The 19,277-nt window shown below is 35.1% G+C and overlaps 1 protein-coding gene, 2 long non-coding RNA genes and 1 pseudogene across 13 annotated transcripts; 2 read left to right on the forward strand and 2 right to left on the reverse strand.

Annotated features, from left to right (window-relative positions):
- Positions 1-1,983: 1,983 nt before the first annotated feature.
- LOC103427112 (germin-like protein subfamily 1 member 11) lies at positions 1,984-3,082 on the reverse strand (annotated as a pseudogene).
- A 6,591-nt stretch (positions 3,083-9,673) lies between these two features.
- LOC103407656 (uncharacterized) lies at positions 9,674-16,478 on the forward strand. 11 transcript variants are annotated; one of them, XR_011572198.1, is made up of 9 exons: positions 9,674-10,082; positions 10,534-10,619; positions 10,747-10,880; positions 10,975-11,160; positions 11,270-11,317; positions 11,877-11,929; positions 14,707-14,795; positions 15,255-15,383; positions 16,199-16,478. XR_011572198.1 is itself a non-coding variant. In XM_029109354.2 (8 exons), the coding sequence occupies exons 3-7, from the start codon at positions 10,798-10,800 to the stop codon at positions 15,341-15,343; spliced, it is 459 nt and encodes a 152-aa protein (XP_028965187.1). In that variant the 5' UTR covers positions 9,674-10,082; positions 10,534-10,619; positions 10,747-10,797; the 3' UTR covers positions 15,344-15,383; positions 16,199-16,478. The 11 variants fall into 11 exon arrangements, 7 of the variants coding, with proteins under 7 accessions (XP_028965187.1, XP_070662912.1, XP_028965188.1 ...); XR_011572200.1 differs by having other exon boundaries at positions 11,050-11,160; XR_003776553.2 differs by having other exon boundaries at positions 15,255-16,478.
- Positions 16,479-16,918: 440 nt separating this feature from the next.
- On the reverse strand, positions 16,919-17,573 carry LOC114827502 (uncharacterized). Its single transcript, XR_003776571.2, has 2 exons — positions 17,300-17,573; positions 16,919-17,184 (listed from the first exon to the last, which is right to left on the reverse strand). It is a non-coding gene; the product is annotated as an uncharacterized lncRNA (long non-coding RNA).
- Positions 17,574-17,595: 22 nt separating this feature from the next.
- LOC114827501 (uncharacterized) lies at positions 17,596-18,588 on the forward strand. Its single transcript, XR_003776570.2, has 3 exons — positions 17,596-17,959; positions 18,080-18,148; positions 18,262-18,588. It is a non-coding gene; the product is annotated as an uncharacterized lncRNA (long non-coding RNA).
- Positions 18,589-19,277: the final 689 nt, after the last annotated feature.

Raw genomic sequence — 19,277 nt, forward strand, 5'->3', positions numbered from 1 at the left:
AAATAGGGTTTTTATCACAAATGGTCCCTGAAATTGACCCCATCAATCATGATGGTCCCTGAAATTGAAAATCAATCAATGTAGTCCTGAATTTTAACCCCACGAATCAATGTCATCCTTCTGTTAGTGTTCCGTCCAAATTAACTTTTAAAATGGTTAAACAACCAATTTTTCATGGTAAAATGACCAAAATAACCCTGTTACTTATAATTTTACTTACCACCTCTCTTTTCCTTTCTCTATCTTCACTTTCTCTCCATTTTTCAAGGATTTGGTGCTAAAACTAAAACAAAAACACCGACATTACAAAACAACCCACTGACAAATTTCACAAGAAAACAAAACCCACTTATCAAATCGAACAAAAAGCCATATTGGTACCATTAAAAGTGCAAACAAACTAAAAAACTAGAGGAGATTCGATTTACTCACCATATTGTGGAGGCTTTCCATTTTTTCGATATATTTTTGGCATCGCAATCAGCCTAAATCACCCTCGCAAACAACCAAACTCGAATTATTCCTGACAATCCTCTAATTTAGTCGAATCTAACAGGTTTCAATGAATTTCATGTAAAAAATCCCCAAAAATTTTGCAAACCCTAAGTCTTATAGTAGGAAAGAATTCCCAGAACATGGAGGAATGGGGAAGAGTGAGGAAAAGTAAGGGATTAGGTGGGACAAGTGAAAAAGTGGGACGGAAGGAATATGATTAGTGGGGTATTATTGTCAATTACCATGAAAAATTGGTTGTCTGATCCTTTTTAAAGTTAATTTGGACGAAACACTAACGGAAGGACGACATTGATTCACGGGGTTAAAATTCAGGGAATACATTGATCAATTTTTAATTTCAGGGACCATCATGATTGATGGGGTCAATTTCAGGAACCATTTGTGATAAAAACCCAAAAAAATATGCACTTATTAAGATAAATTGTTCACACACACACAAAGTATGTGCTATTTACTAGTATATATATACTTACTTTTTGGTGTTTAGTTAAAGATAACTTCTGCAAAGGGGCAACTGGGAATGCTTAAAATAGAAGCAGGACAACTTTTTGGCTATGTACAATCAGAAGGATGAAAAGAAACTAATTAGGAGTTGTACTAAAAGGAGATAAGTTGTTAAGAGTGGTTAATGTGATAACATTATTAATAACTTTAGGTTGGATATAACGAGTGAAAGTGTTCATCAAATATTCCATCGTTTATTGTTTTATATGGATTGTTCTACCAAATTGTTTGCAGCTTCGTATTGACGTTGACAGTTTGTCTCAATATTCCGAGGTATAACAGGGTAGATGCTCCTCCTGTGATTTCGAGCTTCACCGTAGAATTAAAATTGTGTACAAGACTTTTTCTTAAAGAACGGTTTGGTAAAATCGTCAGGGTTTAAATCAAGATGAAATCAATGCCTGAAAAAACGACTGTAGCCTCAGTTAATCCTATATTTTTTTTATAAGAATCAATACGATCCTTATAAGGGAGACTAATTTGTAGACTTTTTCTTATGAGCACGTTTATATACTCTGCTTTCTGCTTAGAAGCTGCTTCAGTCTTGGGGGTACGTAGAAGCTGCTGGTTCAACTTCATATAAATTTGATCCTCTGTTTCTTGTTTTTCTGTGTTAATATCCTTGGTGTGTGTGTGTGTGTGTGAATATGTATATATGTTGGAAAGGTTCTTATGTATACATCCGCTACACTACGCAGTGTGCCAATGTGGTGTATGAGAGTATTTACACAAATTATAACCCTAAATCTAACACATAATATGTATCCTAAACCCAAAACCCCAAATAGCATATATGTGATGTATTTGTCATCTTTTAACTCTCCAAACTCCAAGTAAGAGATCCCAGAGATAACGCACACGTCACTGAACACAATAACATTATATTAATTGATATCAAAATCCACGTAGGGACGATGAGGTATACATAATTTTACCAAACCGTTCTTACCAAACCGTAGCAACCATCTTATTCAATTAATACTAGATAATACTTTGTAGGTAGTGAAAAGCTTAACACATTCACTCAGGCACGTGGACCGTTCCTTGGCCCTTTTTGTTATCAGTTGTTGTCGTACCAGAACTGTTTTTGAAGATATGTAACCAGTTTGTTCTCGACTTGGAAGGCCTTGGCTAGAACATCAGGATTGATGGGAGGGTTGGCGCCAAACACTGCATTTGCTATGGTGATGACTCCTGGGTTCTGGCTGCTAAGACCAGAAATGGCGACAGCATTGGTATGTCCCACATTCAGTTGAAAGTGAATAAGACCAACTGGGAACACAAATACATCTCCCTTGTTCAACACCTTGGTGAATAGACGATTATCCGGGTTCGACGTTACGAACCCAACGTAGAGCGTACCTTCCTGGAGAAAAAGGATTTCCGTGCCGCGAGGGTGAGTGTGGGGAGGGTTCAGGCCATTTGGTGCAAAGTCTATGCGAACTAGCGATATGCTGAGAGTGTTTAATCCTGGTATTTGGTCCACATTAACAGGTGTCACCGTTGAACCCAACGGATTTTGTGTGCTTCTTGGAATTTGAAGCCCAGAAAAGAAGAAATAATTTGCTGATGCAAGCTTTGGGTCCTTGCAGAATTTCCCGTTCACAAACACTGCCATTACACCCCAAAAACAAAAATTATTTTATTAATTAGTATTAATAAGACTACGTACATGATTAACATGAACAATATATATGAGCTTCTATTAAACAGGTACCGAATTGTCAGTAAATGTGATACGTACAAGGAACTAAATATGTATGTACTAAATACTAACGTACTCATATTGTTCATATGCATGCTTTATATACTTTCCATGCAAACTATATAGAAAAAAAATCTTCATACAAAATATTCCCAATGGCTTACGAAAAAATAATTTTTTTTTAAAAAAGGATACATATATATTATTGCTATACCCCCTAATTTGGTGTCATTAAGTGCAACGCAGAAGTCCTGGAGGGACTGGGGTCAGAGGCAGAGACAAAAGAAGTTGCGAATGCCAAGATGGCAACAATGCATACGAGGAACTGAGCACCTTTCATGGCTAATTAGGGTTTAAACTTAAGATGCCTCAAAACTTGTATTAATGTGTAGCGGGATGAAAATCCTGTATGGTGCATATGCCTATTTATAGATCGGAAAGAATGACTTGGTATTCGATATACTTTCACTGTCGAAGTAGGTAAACCCCGTTAATATCCAGAAGCAGGTTAAGACTTGGATTGATGAAATATTTTAGTTCGTATTGACCAAAATTTCTTTCCCTCATCCATACATGGTTCAATTTCTTATATCCACATAATCTTTTTGAGAAAATTAATATCAAAATTTTGATTATTTGACAGTGCAAAATTTTAAAAAACACTAAATCGTCTAACAATTTTTTTTTGTAAATATGGTATCCGCACGTATAACTGCGCTGTTTAATTTAGGGTTTCATTTGAGCTATACTTTCCCTTCTATATTAATACTAATAACTGGGGACAAGGTTTTTCTACTCAACCCACTAAGTTTCGAGTTCAAACTCTCCCATTTAGAGTAACTTAAATTGTAATATCACTTTGTAATAAAAAAAAATAACTCTACACAAAATGCTTAAGCGAATTACAATTTCAAATACATATAATTGTGAGTACTACTACTTCAAAATAGTTATTCCGTACTCTTTACCTTTTTTGTTATGTTTTACACTGACATGATACCAAATGCTATTTTAGTGTAACAATACTAATTTCCTTGAATGATTCTTTGTGTTTAGCACTTACATGCTAACTTTATAGTTTTCATTTAATTACCTTCTCTAAAGGGCTATTAGCTAGTACAGGGTCAGGTGAGAAGAAAATGTTTATATATTCATGGGGATAAAAATCATGTACTAGAAGTTGGAGATATTTTTTAGTGTACCATAAAGATCGCTCAGTATATCAAGTGTAATAATATAATTGATTGAATTTTTTTTAAGTTTCCAACCATTTTGTTATTATACTAATGTATTGAACCGTGTTCCCAACACATTGAAATTTTTTCAAAGAGTTTTGAGTTTGGACTAAAAGAAGGAGTAGTTAAAGGTGATGCGATATGGATATTAGCACATGCAATTAACATTGAAGTTGACAAGTTTGCCTCAAAACGCTGACATGATACCAAATGCTATTTTAGTGTAACAATACTAATTTCCTTGAATGATTCTTTGTGTTTAGCACTTACATGCTAACTTTTTTTAGTTTTCATTTAATTACCTTCTCTAAAGGGCTATTAGCTAGTACAGGGTAAGGTGAGAAGAAAATGTTTATATATTCATGGGGATAAAAACCATGTACTAGGAGTTGGAGATATTATTCAATGTACCATAAAGATCTCTCAGTATATCAAGTATAATAATACAATTGATTGAATTTTTTTTAAGTTTCCAACTATTTTGTTATTATATTTATGTACTGAACCGTATTCCCGACATACTGAAAATTTGTTTGGACGAAAAGAACGAGTAGTTAAAGGTGATGCGATATGGATATTAAAACTTGCAATTAACATTGAAGCTGACAAGTTTGCATCAAAGTTGACAATTTTACCTCAAACGCTATTGCCGCTTCAAATTGCTCCTATCATTTCCAGCCGCACCGTAGAAAATTGAGTACATGACTTTTTCTTCCTTTTCATTATTCTCAACCTTCTAGTTAGGAACTGGTGTTGCTCTCTTTTCCCATGGAAGAATTAGTTGCTGCAAGTAGTTTTTGGCCTTGTTTGTGCTTTTGAACGTGTGGTAACTTTGAATTACATCGAGTTTTCCATACGTGGAAAACAAGTTAATGAGCCCAAGGTTATATATAGTACTTGTGGTTTGCTATGTGTGTTCAATTAAGTAGTGTGGTATCAATTTTAGTAAAAAATATGGACCATACGTAAATATATTTACAGTAAAACTTTTATATAGCTATAATGTTGAGGTCAGACTCATTTTATTATTATAAAAGGTTATTACTCATTAGAGATGTAGTTAAAATAATTGATTTAGTTATCCTTAATAAAAGTGAACTACATTAGAAGTGGAGCATGTCAAGATGTTGTTGAGAGCATGAATCTCACGTTGAGAAAAAAAAAAGATCTTGTATGTGTTTATAAGTAAGTTGAGATAATTTCTATATTGTCAATTAGTTTTATGATGGAATCTCAATTTTGCATGTGTGAAGCTCAATGGCTACACATGCTCCATGTCACCCGATTTATGTTGTCCACGTGCCAAGCTTGAAAATTCGCCACACGTGAGAAGACGTTTTGAGAGTATGAATTCCTGTAAAAAATATGACTCCTTGTATTTATGTGTGAAAGTATTACAACATGTATAGGGTTATATCAATCCCTATTTAGGTAGAAATCCTACACCAGTTACAATTGAAAAATACTTTCTTATAATACATTTACGGAGAAGATTTGGGATTAATTTCTTCTAATCTAACATTTCCACATATGGGCAAGGTAATACATTCCTATAATACATGCAATAATTACAAAGAAGTTCGGGATTAATTTCCTCTTATCGTACAAATTCAACATCGGGGAAAGGAGGGACCTTGCATGCATGTGCTTCTAAGTAAGTTCGACTACTCCTTATATTGCCAATTAATTTTATGATGGAAGCTCAACTTTCTTCAAATGTAACATTGGAAAAAAAAGAGATACCTAATCTCTAAAAGCGCTAGTGGTGCATGTGTGCATATGTAGTGCTCTCTTGAATGCTTCCCTTTCTAAGTAAATCTTATAAATACATATAATACAACCAGTGCAATTTCAACCAATTCAAGTGAATACATTTCCTTCTCCTTGTAGCATTGCATATTTTTGGACTAATTGACAAATATTACTATATGGAGACAAGCTTCTTAAGACGAAACTGAAAAAGTTATAACTAATTACAACGTGGAGTTTATTTCTATATGTAACCGGAACTGAAAAAGTTATAACTAATTACAATGTGGAGTTTATTTCTATATGTAACTGGGACAAATTAGGACCTAGATTTTTTATGACTACATGGAGGTTGTTTCTTTTTATAGTGTCACTATAGAGAAGTTTTACTGTAGTATGTTTTTATTGTGGGAGTTACAACTTCTTAAAACTCTGATTGAGAGAAACTTACCTCTCACCCATGAACCCCCTTGTCATACACTCACTTAACCCTTCTCCACTTCTCTCCAATTGATGCATCAAATGGTACTGCTATTCACACATCTATTTTTACTCCTCACACACCCCTCTCAATTTTCGGCTATCAAATCGAATGAATTGAAGAAGATCACTGGCAAAAAATTAACAAGGATTTGTGAAAGGTAAAGATGAATGTGTGAATAACACTTTCCTTCATCAAATTCAATCTTCACTACCCCCAGGGTGATTTCTACAAGTTATTACCAAGAAAACTAAAATCATGATAATCATCTTGTAGATATAGAGGTGATTTTCAGGTGGATCAAATTGGAAACAAGGTTTCATATATCCATTCCAAATATTTCAAGGGTGGTGTTCTTGATGCGGATGGGGAAGCAACCAGTCATGTGCTAGTTAAGGTGAGGCATCCCAAAGATGCCAATGCTTTGGCTCGTGTACTCTTTTTCCCTTCACTAAGTTTGTTCTACTGGTTTTGCTTAGAAAGGTTGTTGATGAGACACCAGTTTTAGTCATCCGTCCCGACAATGCAGGTTTTGCTTAAAATTCTTAGTTTGTCGTTCATATGGGGAGAAATTTCCAAGAGTACGAAGTTTCTCTCACGTCGACTATTGATTTTTCTCTTTGCTTGGTTTTTTCGGGCCGTCCTCATGAAGAGCATACATTTAAGTTTTGAGAGAGACAAAGAAGAGGTATTGACATGGAGTTTCCGTGATTAGCCAACTAAGTAATTTGTGAATGTCCAAACTGTTTGATAAGCTCACATTTATATATATTTTACATCAAATTCACTTCTATTTTCTTAGTTAGTTCCTTATATTTTTGAGCTATTTACTTTGTTTTTGTGTTTTGTAGGATTTGTCAAGCAAAGAAAAGAAAAAGCACAAGTGGGATTTTAAGTAACAAATTCGTCAAAACTGCCTATGCAGGTCAGCTGACTTTGGAAGCAAGTTGTGAACAGCTCAAAATGAATTAGAGAATGAGCCTTATATGCTTGGAAAGCTATGGATGTTTATTTTCTGGAGCATTTTGCGGATTGTTAGCATCATTTTTGTAGAAGAAGTTATGGCCATTTTAACACTTAAAGGTTCACTAGAGACTGAGCAGTTTGTAACTGCAATGAAAGCAATAAAGGTCGTACCCAGTGCACAAGGCTCCCGCTTTACGCAGGGTCTGGGAGATGTGAATGTCGGCTAGCCTTACCCCCATTTACGGAGAGGCTGCTCCCAAGTCTTGAACCCGAGACCTACTGCTCATGGGTGAATGCATATGAATAGGTGAATGTCGGCTATCATTTTTGTAGACTTTAGATTAGTGTAAGTCGGTCTAATAATTATTTTTCGGTGGCTAGTCAGTAGGGACATCAACCAGTTTTTGTGATATTTTAAGTAGTTAGATAAAACAATCTTCTGCGGGAAATACCCTTATTTTCATATGCTACAATTGACAAATCTTAGTGTTAATAAGGAAAATCAATAGGACATTTGTGTGCTACTTTGTGGTGTGTTTTTAATCATATCACTGTTGCAAGACATTTAGTCCACAATTGGAGTAATTGGTAGGCCATTGATTTATCAATATTGAATTAAGAGTATTTGTATAATTTTCCATGATAGTCACACAACCTTATAAAGATGGCTATGTCTAGGGGTGGATTTTTTTGCCAAATTACCGTGCCAACCGAATTACCAACCGTGCCTTACCGATTTTATGCCAAATTTTTTGTACCAATCGGTAATGGTACGGTATTGTACCGTACCGAAATTTCATGGTACGGTATTGGTAATGGATATCATTACCACGGTATTACCTTACCGTACCGAACATATAATATAATATATAAATTATAAATTATATAACACATATATTTATAATATTCTAATAATTTGATATGATGAAAGAGGCTCAACCTCGGTTCAAGATTCCAAACAGGAAGAAGATTGCGGCCAATGTGTGGGATTTATATGTGTTGGAGAAGTCTAAGTTATTTGAACCAATGCATAATCAAAGGGTAAGTATCACAACCGATACTTGGACATCGGTACAAAACATTAATTACATGGTAGTTACCGCTCACTTCATGAATAGTGAATGAAAGTTGCACAAACGGATCATAAACTTCATAAAGATCACGGGTCATAAGGGAGAAGACATTGGGAAAGTTCTAGAGGTGTGTTTGAACCAATGGGGATAGAGAAGATCTTTAGCATGGGGAAAACTTCTATTTGTTTTGGTTCGTAGCTTCTATTTGGATTGTAAGCTTAATTTTCATCATGAATCTTGATGCATCATTTGAATTATTGTATATGTGAATTGTGAATGATGAATAATAGATGAATTTAGGCTACAATGTATGAGATAAAGGTACAATAAAAAAGTTTTGCCCTTGAATTGGGTTAAAAAAGCCAAAACAAATTTTGTCCCCAAACAAAGTGGCAATTACCATTGTCATACCATGCTAACCGAACATTTGGCAATACCGAACTTCGGTATACCGAAAGTTTGGTATGGTAATGGTAATAAATTTTACCAAACCCAAAGTTTGGTACGATAACCGTACCGAACCCACCCCTAGCTATGTCTCACATTGTAACACTATGAATTGGAGAAGACCTATTCCACTTTTAACGCCTCCAGCATTGTGCTCCAGCAGCAATAAACCAAGCGGAACTATTAAAGATTCTCAGACCTCATAGCAATTCTCTTCATCGGGCAATCCCATGGAGGGCTTTATGAAAAAAAGAGAGCCAAAATGCATGGGGATGTCACTTTTTAGCCTTTCTTGCAATTGATTTGAGCACCGTAAATCGGTAATATTATGGGTAGAAACTTCATATATTATTATATATTATTTTATCTTATGACCGATGTTGGATCATATTCTTCAACATGCCTCCTCACGAGTGGCTCCACATGAAATCACAAAGGAATCCAATTCCCACATTAAAAACTGGTCAAGTCATTAGACAGAGCTAGCCCAACTTAATGAGGTGAATTTGACAGGACCACCACTAATATCACCGATGTTGTTGATATTGTCCCAACTTAACCACCTATCACTAAGTTTGTTCAAAAAAGAAAACCACAACTCAGTATTAGATTTTATCACAAATGCCTCGGTGATATTAGGAGACTCTCATACACTAATTGGATATTATTTTTTTTCATACAACATATGTAAAATTCTATTCTCTAACACACATTTTTTCATACATTTCCACACTCATTTTATTCAAGCATTTCACAAACTTCTCATCTAAGATTTGCTAAGAGTCTTAGCCTAAGACTATTTAAACAACTTTGAATTGTATTTTATGGTGTTGATTTAGCAAATATTATATCTACTAAAAGGGAAAATGAGCAGAAATACTGTTCATAAGTATAGTGTTCTGTCTTTTTCACCCCTGCTTCTTTTTTTGTTATTTCAACATTGCCACTTTGCTTTGCTGTGAGAAGAAGATGGTGACGCGTGGGTCTTCACCGACTTATAGAGTTTTCTTCCTTCTGGATGTTTCGTCTCGCTTCCCACTCTCTCCACTCTTGCTCTTCGCTCTCTCTCTCTCTGCAACCTGAAACTCTCAAACCATAAGCCAACCATAACCAAACCCTCCTCAAATGTTCTTTCTCCCTTCTCTCTCTTAACTCTCACTTTTATCTCTGTTACTCACTTAATACAAAGTGGCGTACGGCGACGATTTCGACAATCCCGGCAGCGGCCGGCCTCAAGGTTGGTCTCAAACGGTTGCTCCTCACATCAGGTAGAACAAATTGAGATTAATGCTGGCTCCGGTGGGAGGGAACCGACCTTTTGCAGCCTTCACCGTGCCGAAGATGAAACAATTTGCAGAAAACGTTCGTGATAGTGAGGCTGCTCAGTCTACCATCTCAAGCATCTGGTATGTATACTCTAGCGCTTAAGCATCATGATTGATGATGATACTTAACAAGTGATCATGAAATTTTATATGTTTTGCATTTTAATTAATTTAAAATTTTCATGATTTTGTAAAAATTTTGGTTTAAATTTCTGGGTTTTGGAAAATTCTTCATGAACTTTTTATGTGATTTTAGCATTTCATTTATTTCCTTTCATCTCAGATGTCTTTATGATTTTAGAAATTCTTATATTAATTTTTTTTTTTACCTAAAAAATTATTACTTTTTTTTATTGTCAGTAAAAATTTTCTGATTTTTCTGTCTTTTGATTTTTTGGAGATATTGTATTAATTTTCTTTGACTGCAAATTTGTGGGTTTGTTAAGGTACAATGTTAATATATTAATTTTTTGATTTTGGGATTGGAAATTCTGAGGAGGTTGGACCACTTGATACTTTTGAATTTTTCAAGGTACGTCTGTACGATTGGTGGTTGATTGCAGTCGAAAATGACGTCGGAGGGAAGAGGCTAGCATTTGCCGGCGTGACCTATAGAGAGTGAGACACATTTCATTGTTCAAGGGTGTTATTTATTTTAATTTTTGTAATAAGATTATTTTGAGCTCTTAATTTTATAATTCTGCTTTTGAAGGAATTAATTGTTAATTGTTATGTTGAATTTCAGGCACGAAGGTAGGAGAGAGTTTCGTCTGCATAAATAATTAAAAGATTCGATATGACTGTGGATAGCATCTGTGTAGGCATCAAAGGGTTCCTAAAGGAGCTGAAGATTATAGAAAACGGGATTCCGTCTGAGTGGTACTTGATATTTGCTAATATTGCTCTTCTTTACTAATTTCGGTTGACATTGTGAATATAATTTACTGTTGAATGTTTTTTGGTACAAATTTAGTTTCAAATTTTGGGCTGGGCTCGAGATGTTGAAAAATTATGCATTTGAGAGTGTTGGGGACTCACAATGTGGTAGGTACTGGGTTCCTGTGCTCAACTATTTTTGGCTCCAGTCGATGCTTCTTTTGCTGATGATGCACCTCTTCTACCTTCTGGTTTTCGCATCATTTTTCTTGATTATGGAAAGGTTAGCCTATAAACTAAATCCCATTCCCAAGTGATGTTTATATGACATAATTTATACCGCACTATGTCTTTTAAGGAGATGTTCATTAATGCTCTGAAAAATGTTTCAGGAAGCGTCCAATCCGAATCGCACCCTGGACTCTTTTCGTTCTTTTATGGTTGTATTTTGTTGTTCTTTCTGTATTGTTATTTCTTTATTATTATTATTTTTTAATTTATTTTAACTTCCGATAGTTGCTAAATCCAAATTTTAATCTTTTTTTGATGTTTTGGTAATGCTCTGTTTGGATGCTCAGAGAAAGAGGATTTACTTTTGGATATGCTCTATAAGAAACTACAATTTACATTTGGTTTTGGTTCTTTACTGATGGGATGTTGTGATGGGGTTTAGTAACTTTCAGTATTATTATATTCTTTTTAATCTGCAAAATCAAATTGCCCATTGAATTAAATTGATATTGCATAATGTCATCAAGTTTACACCGACGACAATGAAATTACCAACTTAGAATTAAGGGCTGTATTAATTTATTCCAATTTGATGCTCTCATACGGTCAACAAATTTATATAGTTGTCTTATATTTTATAAGAGAAATTAAGTACATTGGACAACATCATTCATCCTCTATGTTTATTTTTAATTGTTTTTCTTAATCTATTTTTCTGTCTTTTTTTTTTCTGCTATGTAATCTCATATAGTTTCGATTTTCCTACAGGTATTCATCTAAAAAAAATACTTCATCCGTATACACTCTACATCACTGCTCAGGTATAGAATTCTTTCTTTTCCTTGCTCAATCATTATTTTCCTTTTACTCCATTTTGAATCTTCAGTTTGGAACAAAGCTGATATATGTAAATGGGTTTTATTCTGGGTTTAAAAAGGTCTGATCTTTTTTATTTTTTATTGCTAGAAAAAAAATATGATTTTTGGTTGATTTGGTTGCATATTTGAAAGAGAGTGAGTGAAACACTAGATTTTAATTTAATAAATCATACTACATTCGCTATTATCTTATTTGTATAATTTCATTTCTGCGTATAAATAATACTATTTGGGATAAAACTTGAACTTTGGGTTAAAAATGGGTTAGCCCAAAAGAAAGCCCAAAAGAAGGTTCAGAAGAAGGAAAAGTCCAAGGCCCAGCCGAAGCCCAGAAGAAAGAAGGAGCTTGTTTCCCGACCAAGTGCAGATCATTCAAACCACCTGCTCACCTACCTAAAGGTCAAGTGGTGTAGACCAGCCAGCTAATCAGCCCAAAAGTACTTTACAATGGCAGTACAAGTAAAAAGTTGATGAGTCACTACCCTTCAGATGCATTCCGGCAAAATCAATACTGCAGGCAGCCAAGCCAAATCGTATATAAAAGGAGGAAGAAAAATCAGAGACAAGGACACTCAATCAAACAAACAAATACAAGCACAAACTTTGCTCAAACCAGATTTGCCTTCACGAAGCTATAGTCAGCCCCCCAGTCTTCATCCATTTCGGGATCAACCTTCACCAGACAGCCTTTGTAAAAGCTCTGCTACCCTGTTTAAATCTTGTTGTAGTATCGATTTCCTCATATAAACTCCTTCCAATCTCCCCTCTAGCATTTGAACACTTTGTAAATCACAAAGAGAGGAAGTTGCAAGACGATCAGCCTTGCCCAACAAGGTGAAACCTTGTCCGACCTCCTTTGTTTTTTGTCTTTCATTCATATATCTAGTAATATGATGTATATTTCCATATGCATCCAAGTTATTGCTAGCCAATTTATGATTAAAAGACTTCTAAGTTCTAACCATTCGGGCAGACAAGATTGATCAATTAAAAGTTCGTGGTCTCAAGGCATAAAAAGAACCCTATGTGGACTTAACCCATCCGCGACAATCTTTGATAACAAGAAGTCCGAAGTTACTTGGGGCACAAGTAATTGGTTTATTCTCTAGTTTTACTTATGTTATATCATGATTCTCACAGAATGCTTGAGTATAGAATTAACTCTGATAGGAAGCCTCAAGGCCTATACCTAAGGCCCGACAAAGGCACCTATGTGAATTCATTCTGCTCTATAGGCTCGGGCAATTAAAGTATAACGGTTGTGATACTTCTGCAACAATGAAACAACCAATATATGTTCAAGTATTTGGTTAGTTTTGACGGGAAGCTTCAAGGCCTACACTTAAGGCCCCACAAAGGCACATTTCATAACTAACTGGGTTTCTCGGATATATATATATATATATATATATATATATATATATATATATATATACACACACAATAACACTTAACATCGGTTTTACATCTGTCATGCTAAAGATGGCAGTGGCACGCTTGGGTACTTAAAGTTAATTTTGATTGTGAGCCTCAAGGCCTACACCTAAGGTCCCACAAAGGCACAAGTAATTGGTTTATTCTCTAGTTTTACTTATGTTATATCATGATTCCCACAGAACGCTTGAGTATAGAATTAACTCTGATAGGAAGCCTCAAGGCCTATACCTAAGGCCCGACAAAGGCACCTATGTGAATTCATTCTGCTCTATAGGCTCGGGCAATTAAAGTATAACGGTTGTGATACTTCTGCAACAATGAAACAACCAATATATGTTCAAGTATTTGGTTAGTTTTGACGGGAAGCTTCAAGGCCTACACTTAAGGCCCCACAAAGGCACATTTCATAACTAACTGCGTTTCTCGGATATATATATATATATATATATATATATATATATATATATATATATATATATATATATACACACAATAACACTTAACATCGGTTTTACATCTGTCATGCTAAAGATGGCAGTGGCACGCTTGGGTACTTAAAGTTAATTTTGATTGTGAGCCTCAAGGCCTACACCTAAGGTCCCACAAAGGCACCTTTTAGAATTAACTCTGTCATTCTCTTACAGCCCTCCAATAAGCAGAAGCTCGACAGACAACATCAACCGGCGCCAACCTCTCGGGGAGCTGTGTGCTCGTTGTCCAGGAAACGTCCTCACTGGATATTCCTTAAGACGAACAAATACTATAGAACCTACCTGTGTGATGTGCTTTGAGGTAAGATTGCTCACAAAGAACCTCTGATTTTTGTGTCTTGATAGCACAGATTTACTAAGTTAATTACCTGCTTTGCAACAGATTCTTTCTTGCGTTCTTGATTGCCAGCTACGGATGCATGCATTGTACTTATGTCTCTGTAGATAATTAGTCTCTATAGTTTAATTATCGTCTTTGAAATTTCCATCAAAATATTCATTTTTCCTGCGTTTTAAAGTTGAAGAGTGTAGTTTTTTTAGTGAACATAATTTCATATACAAGTCACTTTTCATTTTTCAGTTTGTGGTCTGTTAATGTCAGATGCTTCAAGAAGAACTTATATGTGTTTTTATGGGAGCATTTGGACTTTGATAGAAACTTCAAACATGTTTTAAATAAAAACATTTCTAGCAAAAGCGCTTGAAAGTATAAATGCTTCACATAGAAGAGCTTTCAAATGGCTAATAAGCCCTTTGTTTCATTGCAATTGAAGATTTGGCTTTGGATTTTAGGTCAAGCTCTTTGAGTACGGTGGGAACTGGGAATAAATATGTGATTCTCTTTTTTTACGCATTTGACGTCACATTTGTTTGTCGTATAGGTAAGCATGTTTTCATAATCAGCGTTTCTGCGTTGTGCATGTTTGGTGTAAATAGTTTTTGTATATATATGCACAAAGCTTATAACATATTTAGTCCTCATTCTAACAGTTATATACAATACTTATAATCTATTTCACATTCCCATGGCAACGTGCAAGCTATCCATATATACGAATTTGATAAGCAATGTACATTAACTAAAATTTGGGACTGATCATAAAAAAGGGTTGTTACCACAGCCCTGTTTCCACCGCCATCACCAGGTGGCGCAGCCCCTCTTTGCCTCTGTGTATATTTGTCTTGTACCATAGGGAAGGTAGGGGGAAAAGTGGGTCTTTCTTTTTTACTACTTCCCTTTGATCTCTGCAAAAGCATACTAAAGTTTCAATATTTTTTATTTAGATCCATGATGATTTTGTGGTGATTTAGTTTGTTAAATTCACACCAATTTTCCTCAGAAGCCCAAGCTGCAACCACGATGTCCATGGAAAACAGGGAGTCCGATCGGGGAATTGCTTCACCGGTTCATCCAATTCAGGGAAATTGAAATCGGCAGTCCTCTCCCCGCCCCTACTCCACTCTCTTCCGTACGCACACTCATCTTTCTTTATTCTTCCTATTTCTTCTCTTTAATTTGTATCTTCTGTTAGTTCTTCACCCGATTTACATTTGGGTGGTAATTTTGTGTTTTGCATACTATGTTTTAAAAATAGGTTATGCGTTCGAATTTCATTTTTGTGATTTTGGGGGTTTTGTTTCTAACCTCGGATGGTATATTTTAGTGTTTGATTTGGTTTTGTTTTCAGACTCGGAAGATTCTAAATTCTAATTACTGATCAACTCTATGTTGATAACGTTTAAAGTGTTTTGCACATCGCATGGAGGTTGTTATTAATGATTAGACCAACAATTATCCACATTCTCTAAATAGGATTTCACACAATATGAAGTAAACCCAATACTTAGAATTGTATACCTCTCGGACAAATTAAGCACCCTTCGGTGTGGGTTTGTATATGGGATTTATCTTTTCTGTGTTTGATGATTGTAAATTGCCATGTATGCTTGAAATATGGTGTTGAAGAAGAGACTAGATTTTGGATTTAATGGCTTCTTAATCAGTTGTTTCATTACGTAATTATCTCAACTTTATTCTAAAGTATTTCTCTTTATTTCTACAACTATGGTTTAAGGGCTTTAGTCGGTACTCATTGTTATTTGTTAGTATGTTTTCTAAATTAAAAAAAAATATCATGATTTGTTCGCTGTTTGATCTTTCCATGAACTCTTTTTGTCTCAATATTGTTTCTACTTCTCAGTGTTTCAATATATTTGTATTGAATTGATTAAATTTGTGTCTTTACATTTTTAAAAGGAAGTTTCAAAGTGTTTCTGAATGCAGGACGAGGAGAATGTGATGAGCCCCAAGAATAGTTAAGTAAGAAATGAAGTTCTGAGAAGTAAAGCATGTGAATCAGTTTTGTTATACATAGGTTGTTAATATAAAGTTAGTATAATCAGGTGCAAATTGATGATAGGAACAGTTTATTTACTCTGATTTGTACTTAGAAAGCTATCTGTGATTTGTACTTAGAAAGCTGCCATTTTAGTTGTACATAATCTCTTAATGTAAATTCAATAGAACGTACATACAAAGTGAAGCTATATTTCTGCCATTTAAATATGGGTTTAACTGCTTTGATTGGCTTCTAAATTATTAGAAGATGGGTGTTTTAAATTGTGAGTACGGTTTCAAAACCCGCAGCAAAGCGCGGGCATCTTTGCTTGTGTTAGTTGATTTGTCAATTTTTGGAGCTGATATTATTCCAAAGGCCATGCATTTTGTTTGTTATCTGAATGGTGGTGGAGGCGAGCCCCCCATGCCCACATGATCTTCACTCGTTCATTTCGGATTCAACGGTCCTCGCAAATAACAAATGAGGATTCTCTTCGGATTTTTTTTGTGAAGATCTAGATGATTTTTTTAATTGTATCCGTTTATTGTAAATTGTGTAGTCATTTTTATTTGGTACTATTTATGTTCAATTTTAGATAATAATTTTAAAATAATTTCTAACCGTAAAATATATGATAAATGAACCCGATTGAAGAATTATTGATATTATCACAAAAAATATCCGAATAGGATCCTCATTCACAAATAACGTGGCCACAAGCAATTGCGCGCACACACACACCCACAAATCTTGAACTCTTAACCAGTGTTTGAAAATGCGGCCTAGGCGGTGGTTCGCCGTTGTGATTAAACCAAAATTGTTGAAGAAATCGGAAAGGGTATTAGGAGGCGCCTAGACGGGCACTGGGCGGGCTAGGAGGCCTCAACGACTGACTAGGCGGCTTTGATGGTAAGTCGATGTCGTTCTTCCGCTGTGGTAATGAGGTTGGTGTTAGAATAAACATAAACCAATAACAAGTTATATGAGCTACTGTTATCAAAACACAAATCATTGTTCATTAAACCAATGTATGGAGAAAACCGTACCTGTAGATGAACTTGAACCGATTGCCATGTCTGATTTCTGTAACAATGTTGCAGTGCACCTTCTCCTATCTTTAGTGTTCAAGGTTCTCAACTAATAATAGGTCTTAGTCTTATATTGAGTCCACAGTGCGAGAGCAAAGGCCACCATATATATACTATACAATCTTAGCCAAATTCTATAAGGATTCCCCTATTAAAATCCATATGGAATACCAATTCATTCCAAATAGCAGTCCAATTACAACATGGATTTGCAAATCCATTCTCAACAAGACTTCCTATTCAATCTCTAATCCTACAACCAAGTTTACCGATTCATACTCATGCTCATATTCTAACAGTTGGAAGACTGGGCGACCATCCCAACATTTCGATCTGCAGAAAACAAAACAATTTGGCTGGAATGAGAGTGATAAACATCGATATGCAATTAAAGAATAGAGGATCTGCAATTGCAAGGTAAAGAAGAGGGACGGCTGCTGCCTTCTCTCTTCTTTTATCCAGATAAAGGAAAGGATCTGGTAAGCAGCGCAACAATCACCCCTCCTCTCAACCTCGAACACTATGTCCTTGCCTCGTCAACCATCTTGATCATTGGATAAAAAGTCACAAGATGGAGAGTGCGCGTACTTATAATGATTTGGCATTCAACATTCTAGGGTTAGTAATCTTTTATTTGACATATCCTCTTGTTAATGGCTAGCTATGCTACTGGACATTACTTATTCTCATGTATTAAATTTTTTTTATTTGTAATTGCACCCATAAGTATTACTAAAGCTCTAGCTGATTGTCCTCATATCCGTGGTAATTTTCGAAATGCATATCTTTGGAACTTTCCTCAGCCCGGTATGTACAACTTCATTCTTTAGCACAAATTATTTGAGAATTCGATGATCGAACTTGATATATGGATGCTCATTTAATCACTATCAATTTTTTCTTGTCTTTTTTCACTAAAGGTCAATCACAACAAGTATGGCCCAAAGATTCTGATGATCTCTGTTATCTCATCGATCAAATATATGAAGGTCCGACGTTGGACCTCAAACAGTCGTCAACTCGTCCAATCTTCGAGAATGAGAGCCTTCACATCGAGCGTTTGAGAGCCTTCGCATAGAGCATTTGAGTTGTTTGTTAAATTGAAGAGCTTTCTCACAATGTTAAATCACTATAAATAATCAATTCTATTTATAGAGATAAGGTACCTGATGGTTAAGTCTAACACTTGTATAGAAACCAATTTCAACCCCCATGTACTTAACATGAATTGATCCACTGTGTTTGATCTTTGACGTGGCTTCATCCTTGCAGTTGCAAATTGTTCCCACCAACCCCATTTTTAATTGGGTCAGCACAGGTGTCATTAACTAAAAAGCCTTAGCAACATACTCAGGTGTCATCCAAGATCTATCATATTCATATGTTCTCATGGAACTCCTTAGTCACCTGATCAACATTATACAATAGGAAGTTTTAAAGAAAAGTTTATGGTATTGTTTACGTTAACGAAAAATCATATTTTTACACTAAAAAAATCAAACCTGATATTATTCACTTTACCTTTTATTTTTTATTGCGAAACTCGTGGACGAGGCTGCTTGATGACAAATGTACCGATTATTTATATGTTGTTTATATTATCAATACTTCAATTAACTAGTAATTGATATTTTATAAATATTAAGTGGAAAGCAACTGATAACGTCGTGTGCGAAATATGGTAGCTCAATGAGAAAAGTATATATGAAATGAAAGATCGAAACAAAGTAGGAAATGTAAATGACTGAATGAAAATGACTTAACCATTTATTTATTCCTATCTATCCGGAGTACTAGAGGAATTAGCAGAGGACCATCCATTAAAAAATGACTCCACAGAAGTTATCATTCTGTAACTGTACAACCAAAGATTTACACATATAAAAAGTCTTAAAATTTTACACATATACTTAAATCTGTCTTGGCTGTCTATGCG

The sequence above is a fragment of the Malus domestica genome, chromosome 10, assembly GCF_042453785.1.
Source record: "Malus domestica chromosome 10, GDT2T_hap1".
Taxonomy (NCBI): Eukaryota; Viridiplantae; Streptophyta; class Magnoliopsida; order Rosales; family Rosaceae; genus Malus; species Malus domestica.

Excerpts from the sequence above, each read along its gene's own strand:
- LOC103407656 (XM_029109352.2), top strand. The coding sequence starts at position 10,798 with ATGACTGTGGATAGCATCTGTGTAGGCATCAAAGGGTTCCTAAAGGAG. Across the intron at positions 11,318-11,876 it reads ACTCTTTTCGTTCTTTTATG|GTATTCATCTAAAAAAAATA; the intron begins GTTGTATTTTGT and ends ATTTTCCTACAG. Across the intron at positions 11,930-12,266 it reads CACTCTACATCACTGCTCAG|CCCAAAAGAAGGTTCAGAAG; the intron begins GTATAGAATTCT and ends CCCAAAAGAAAG.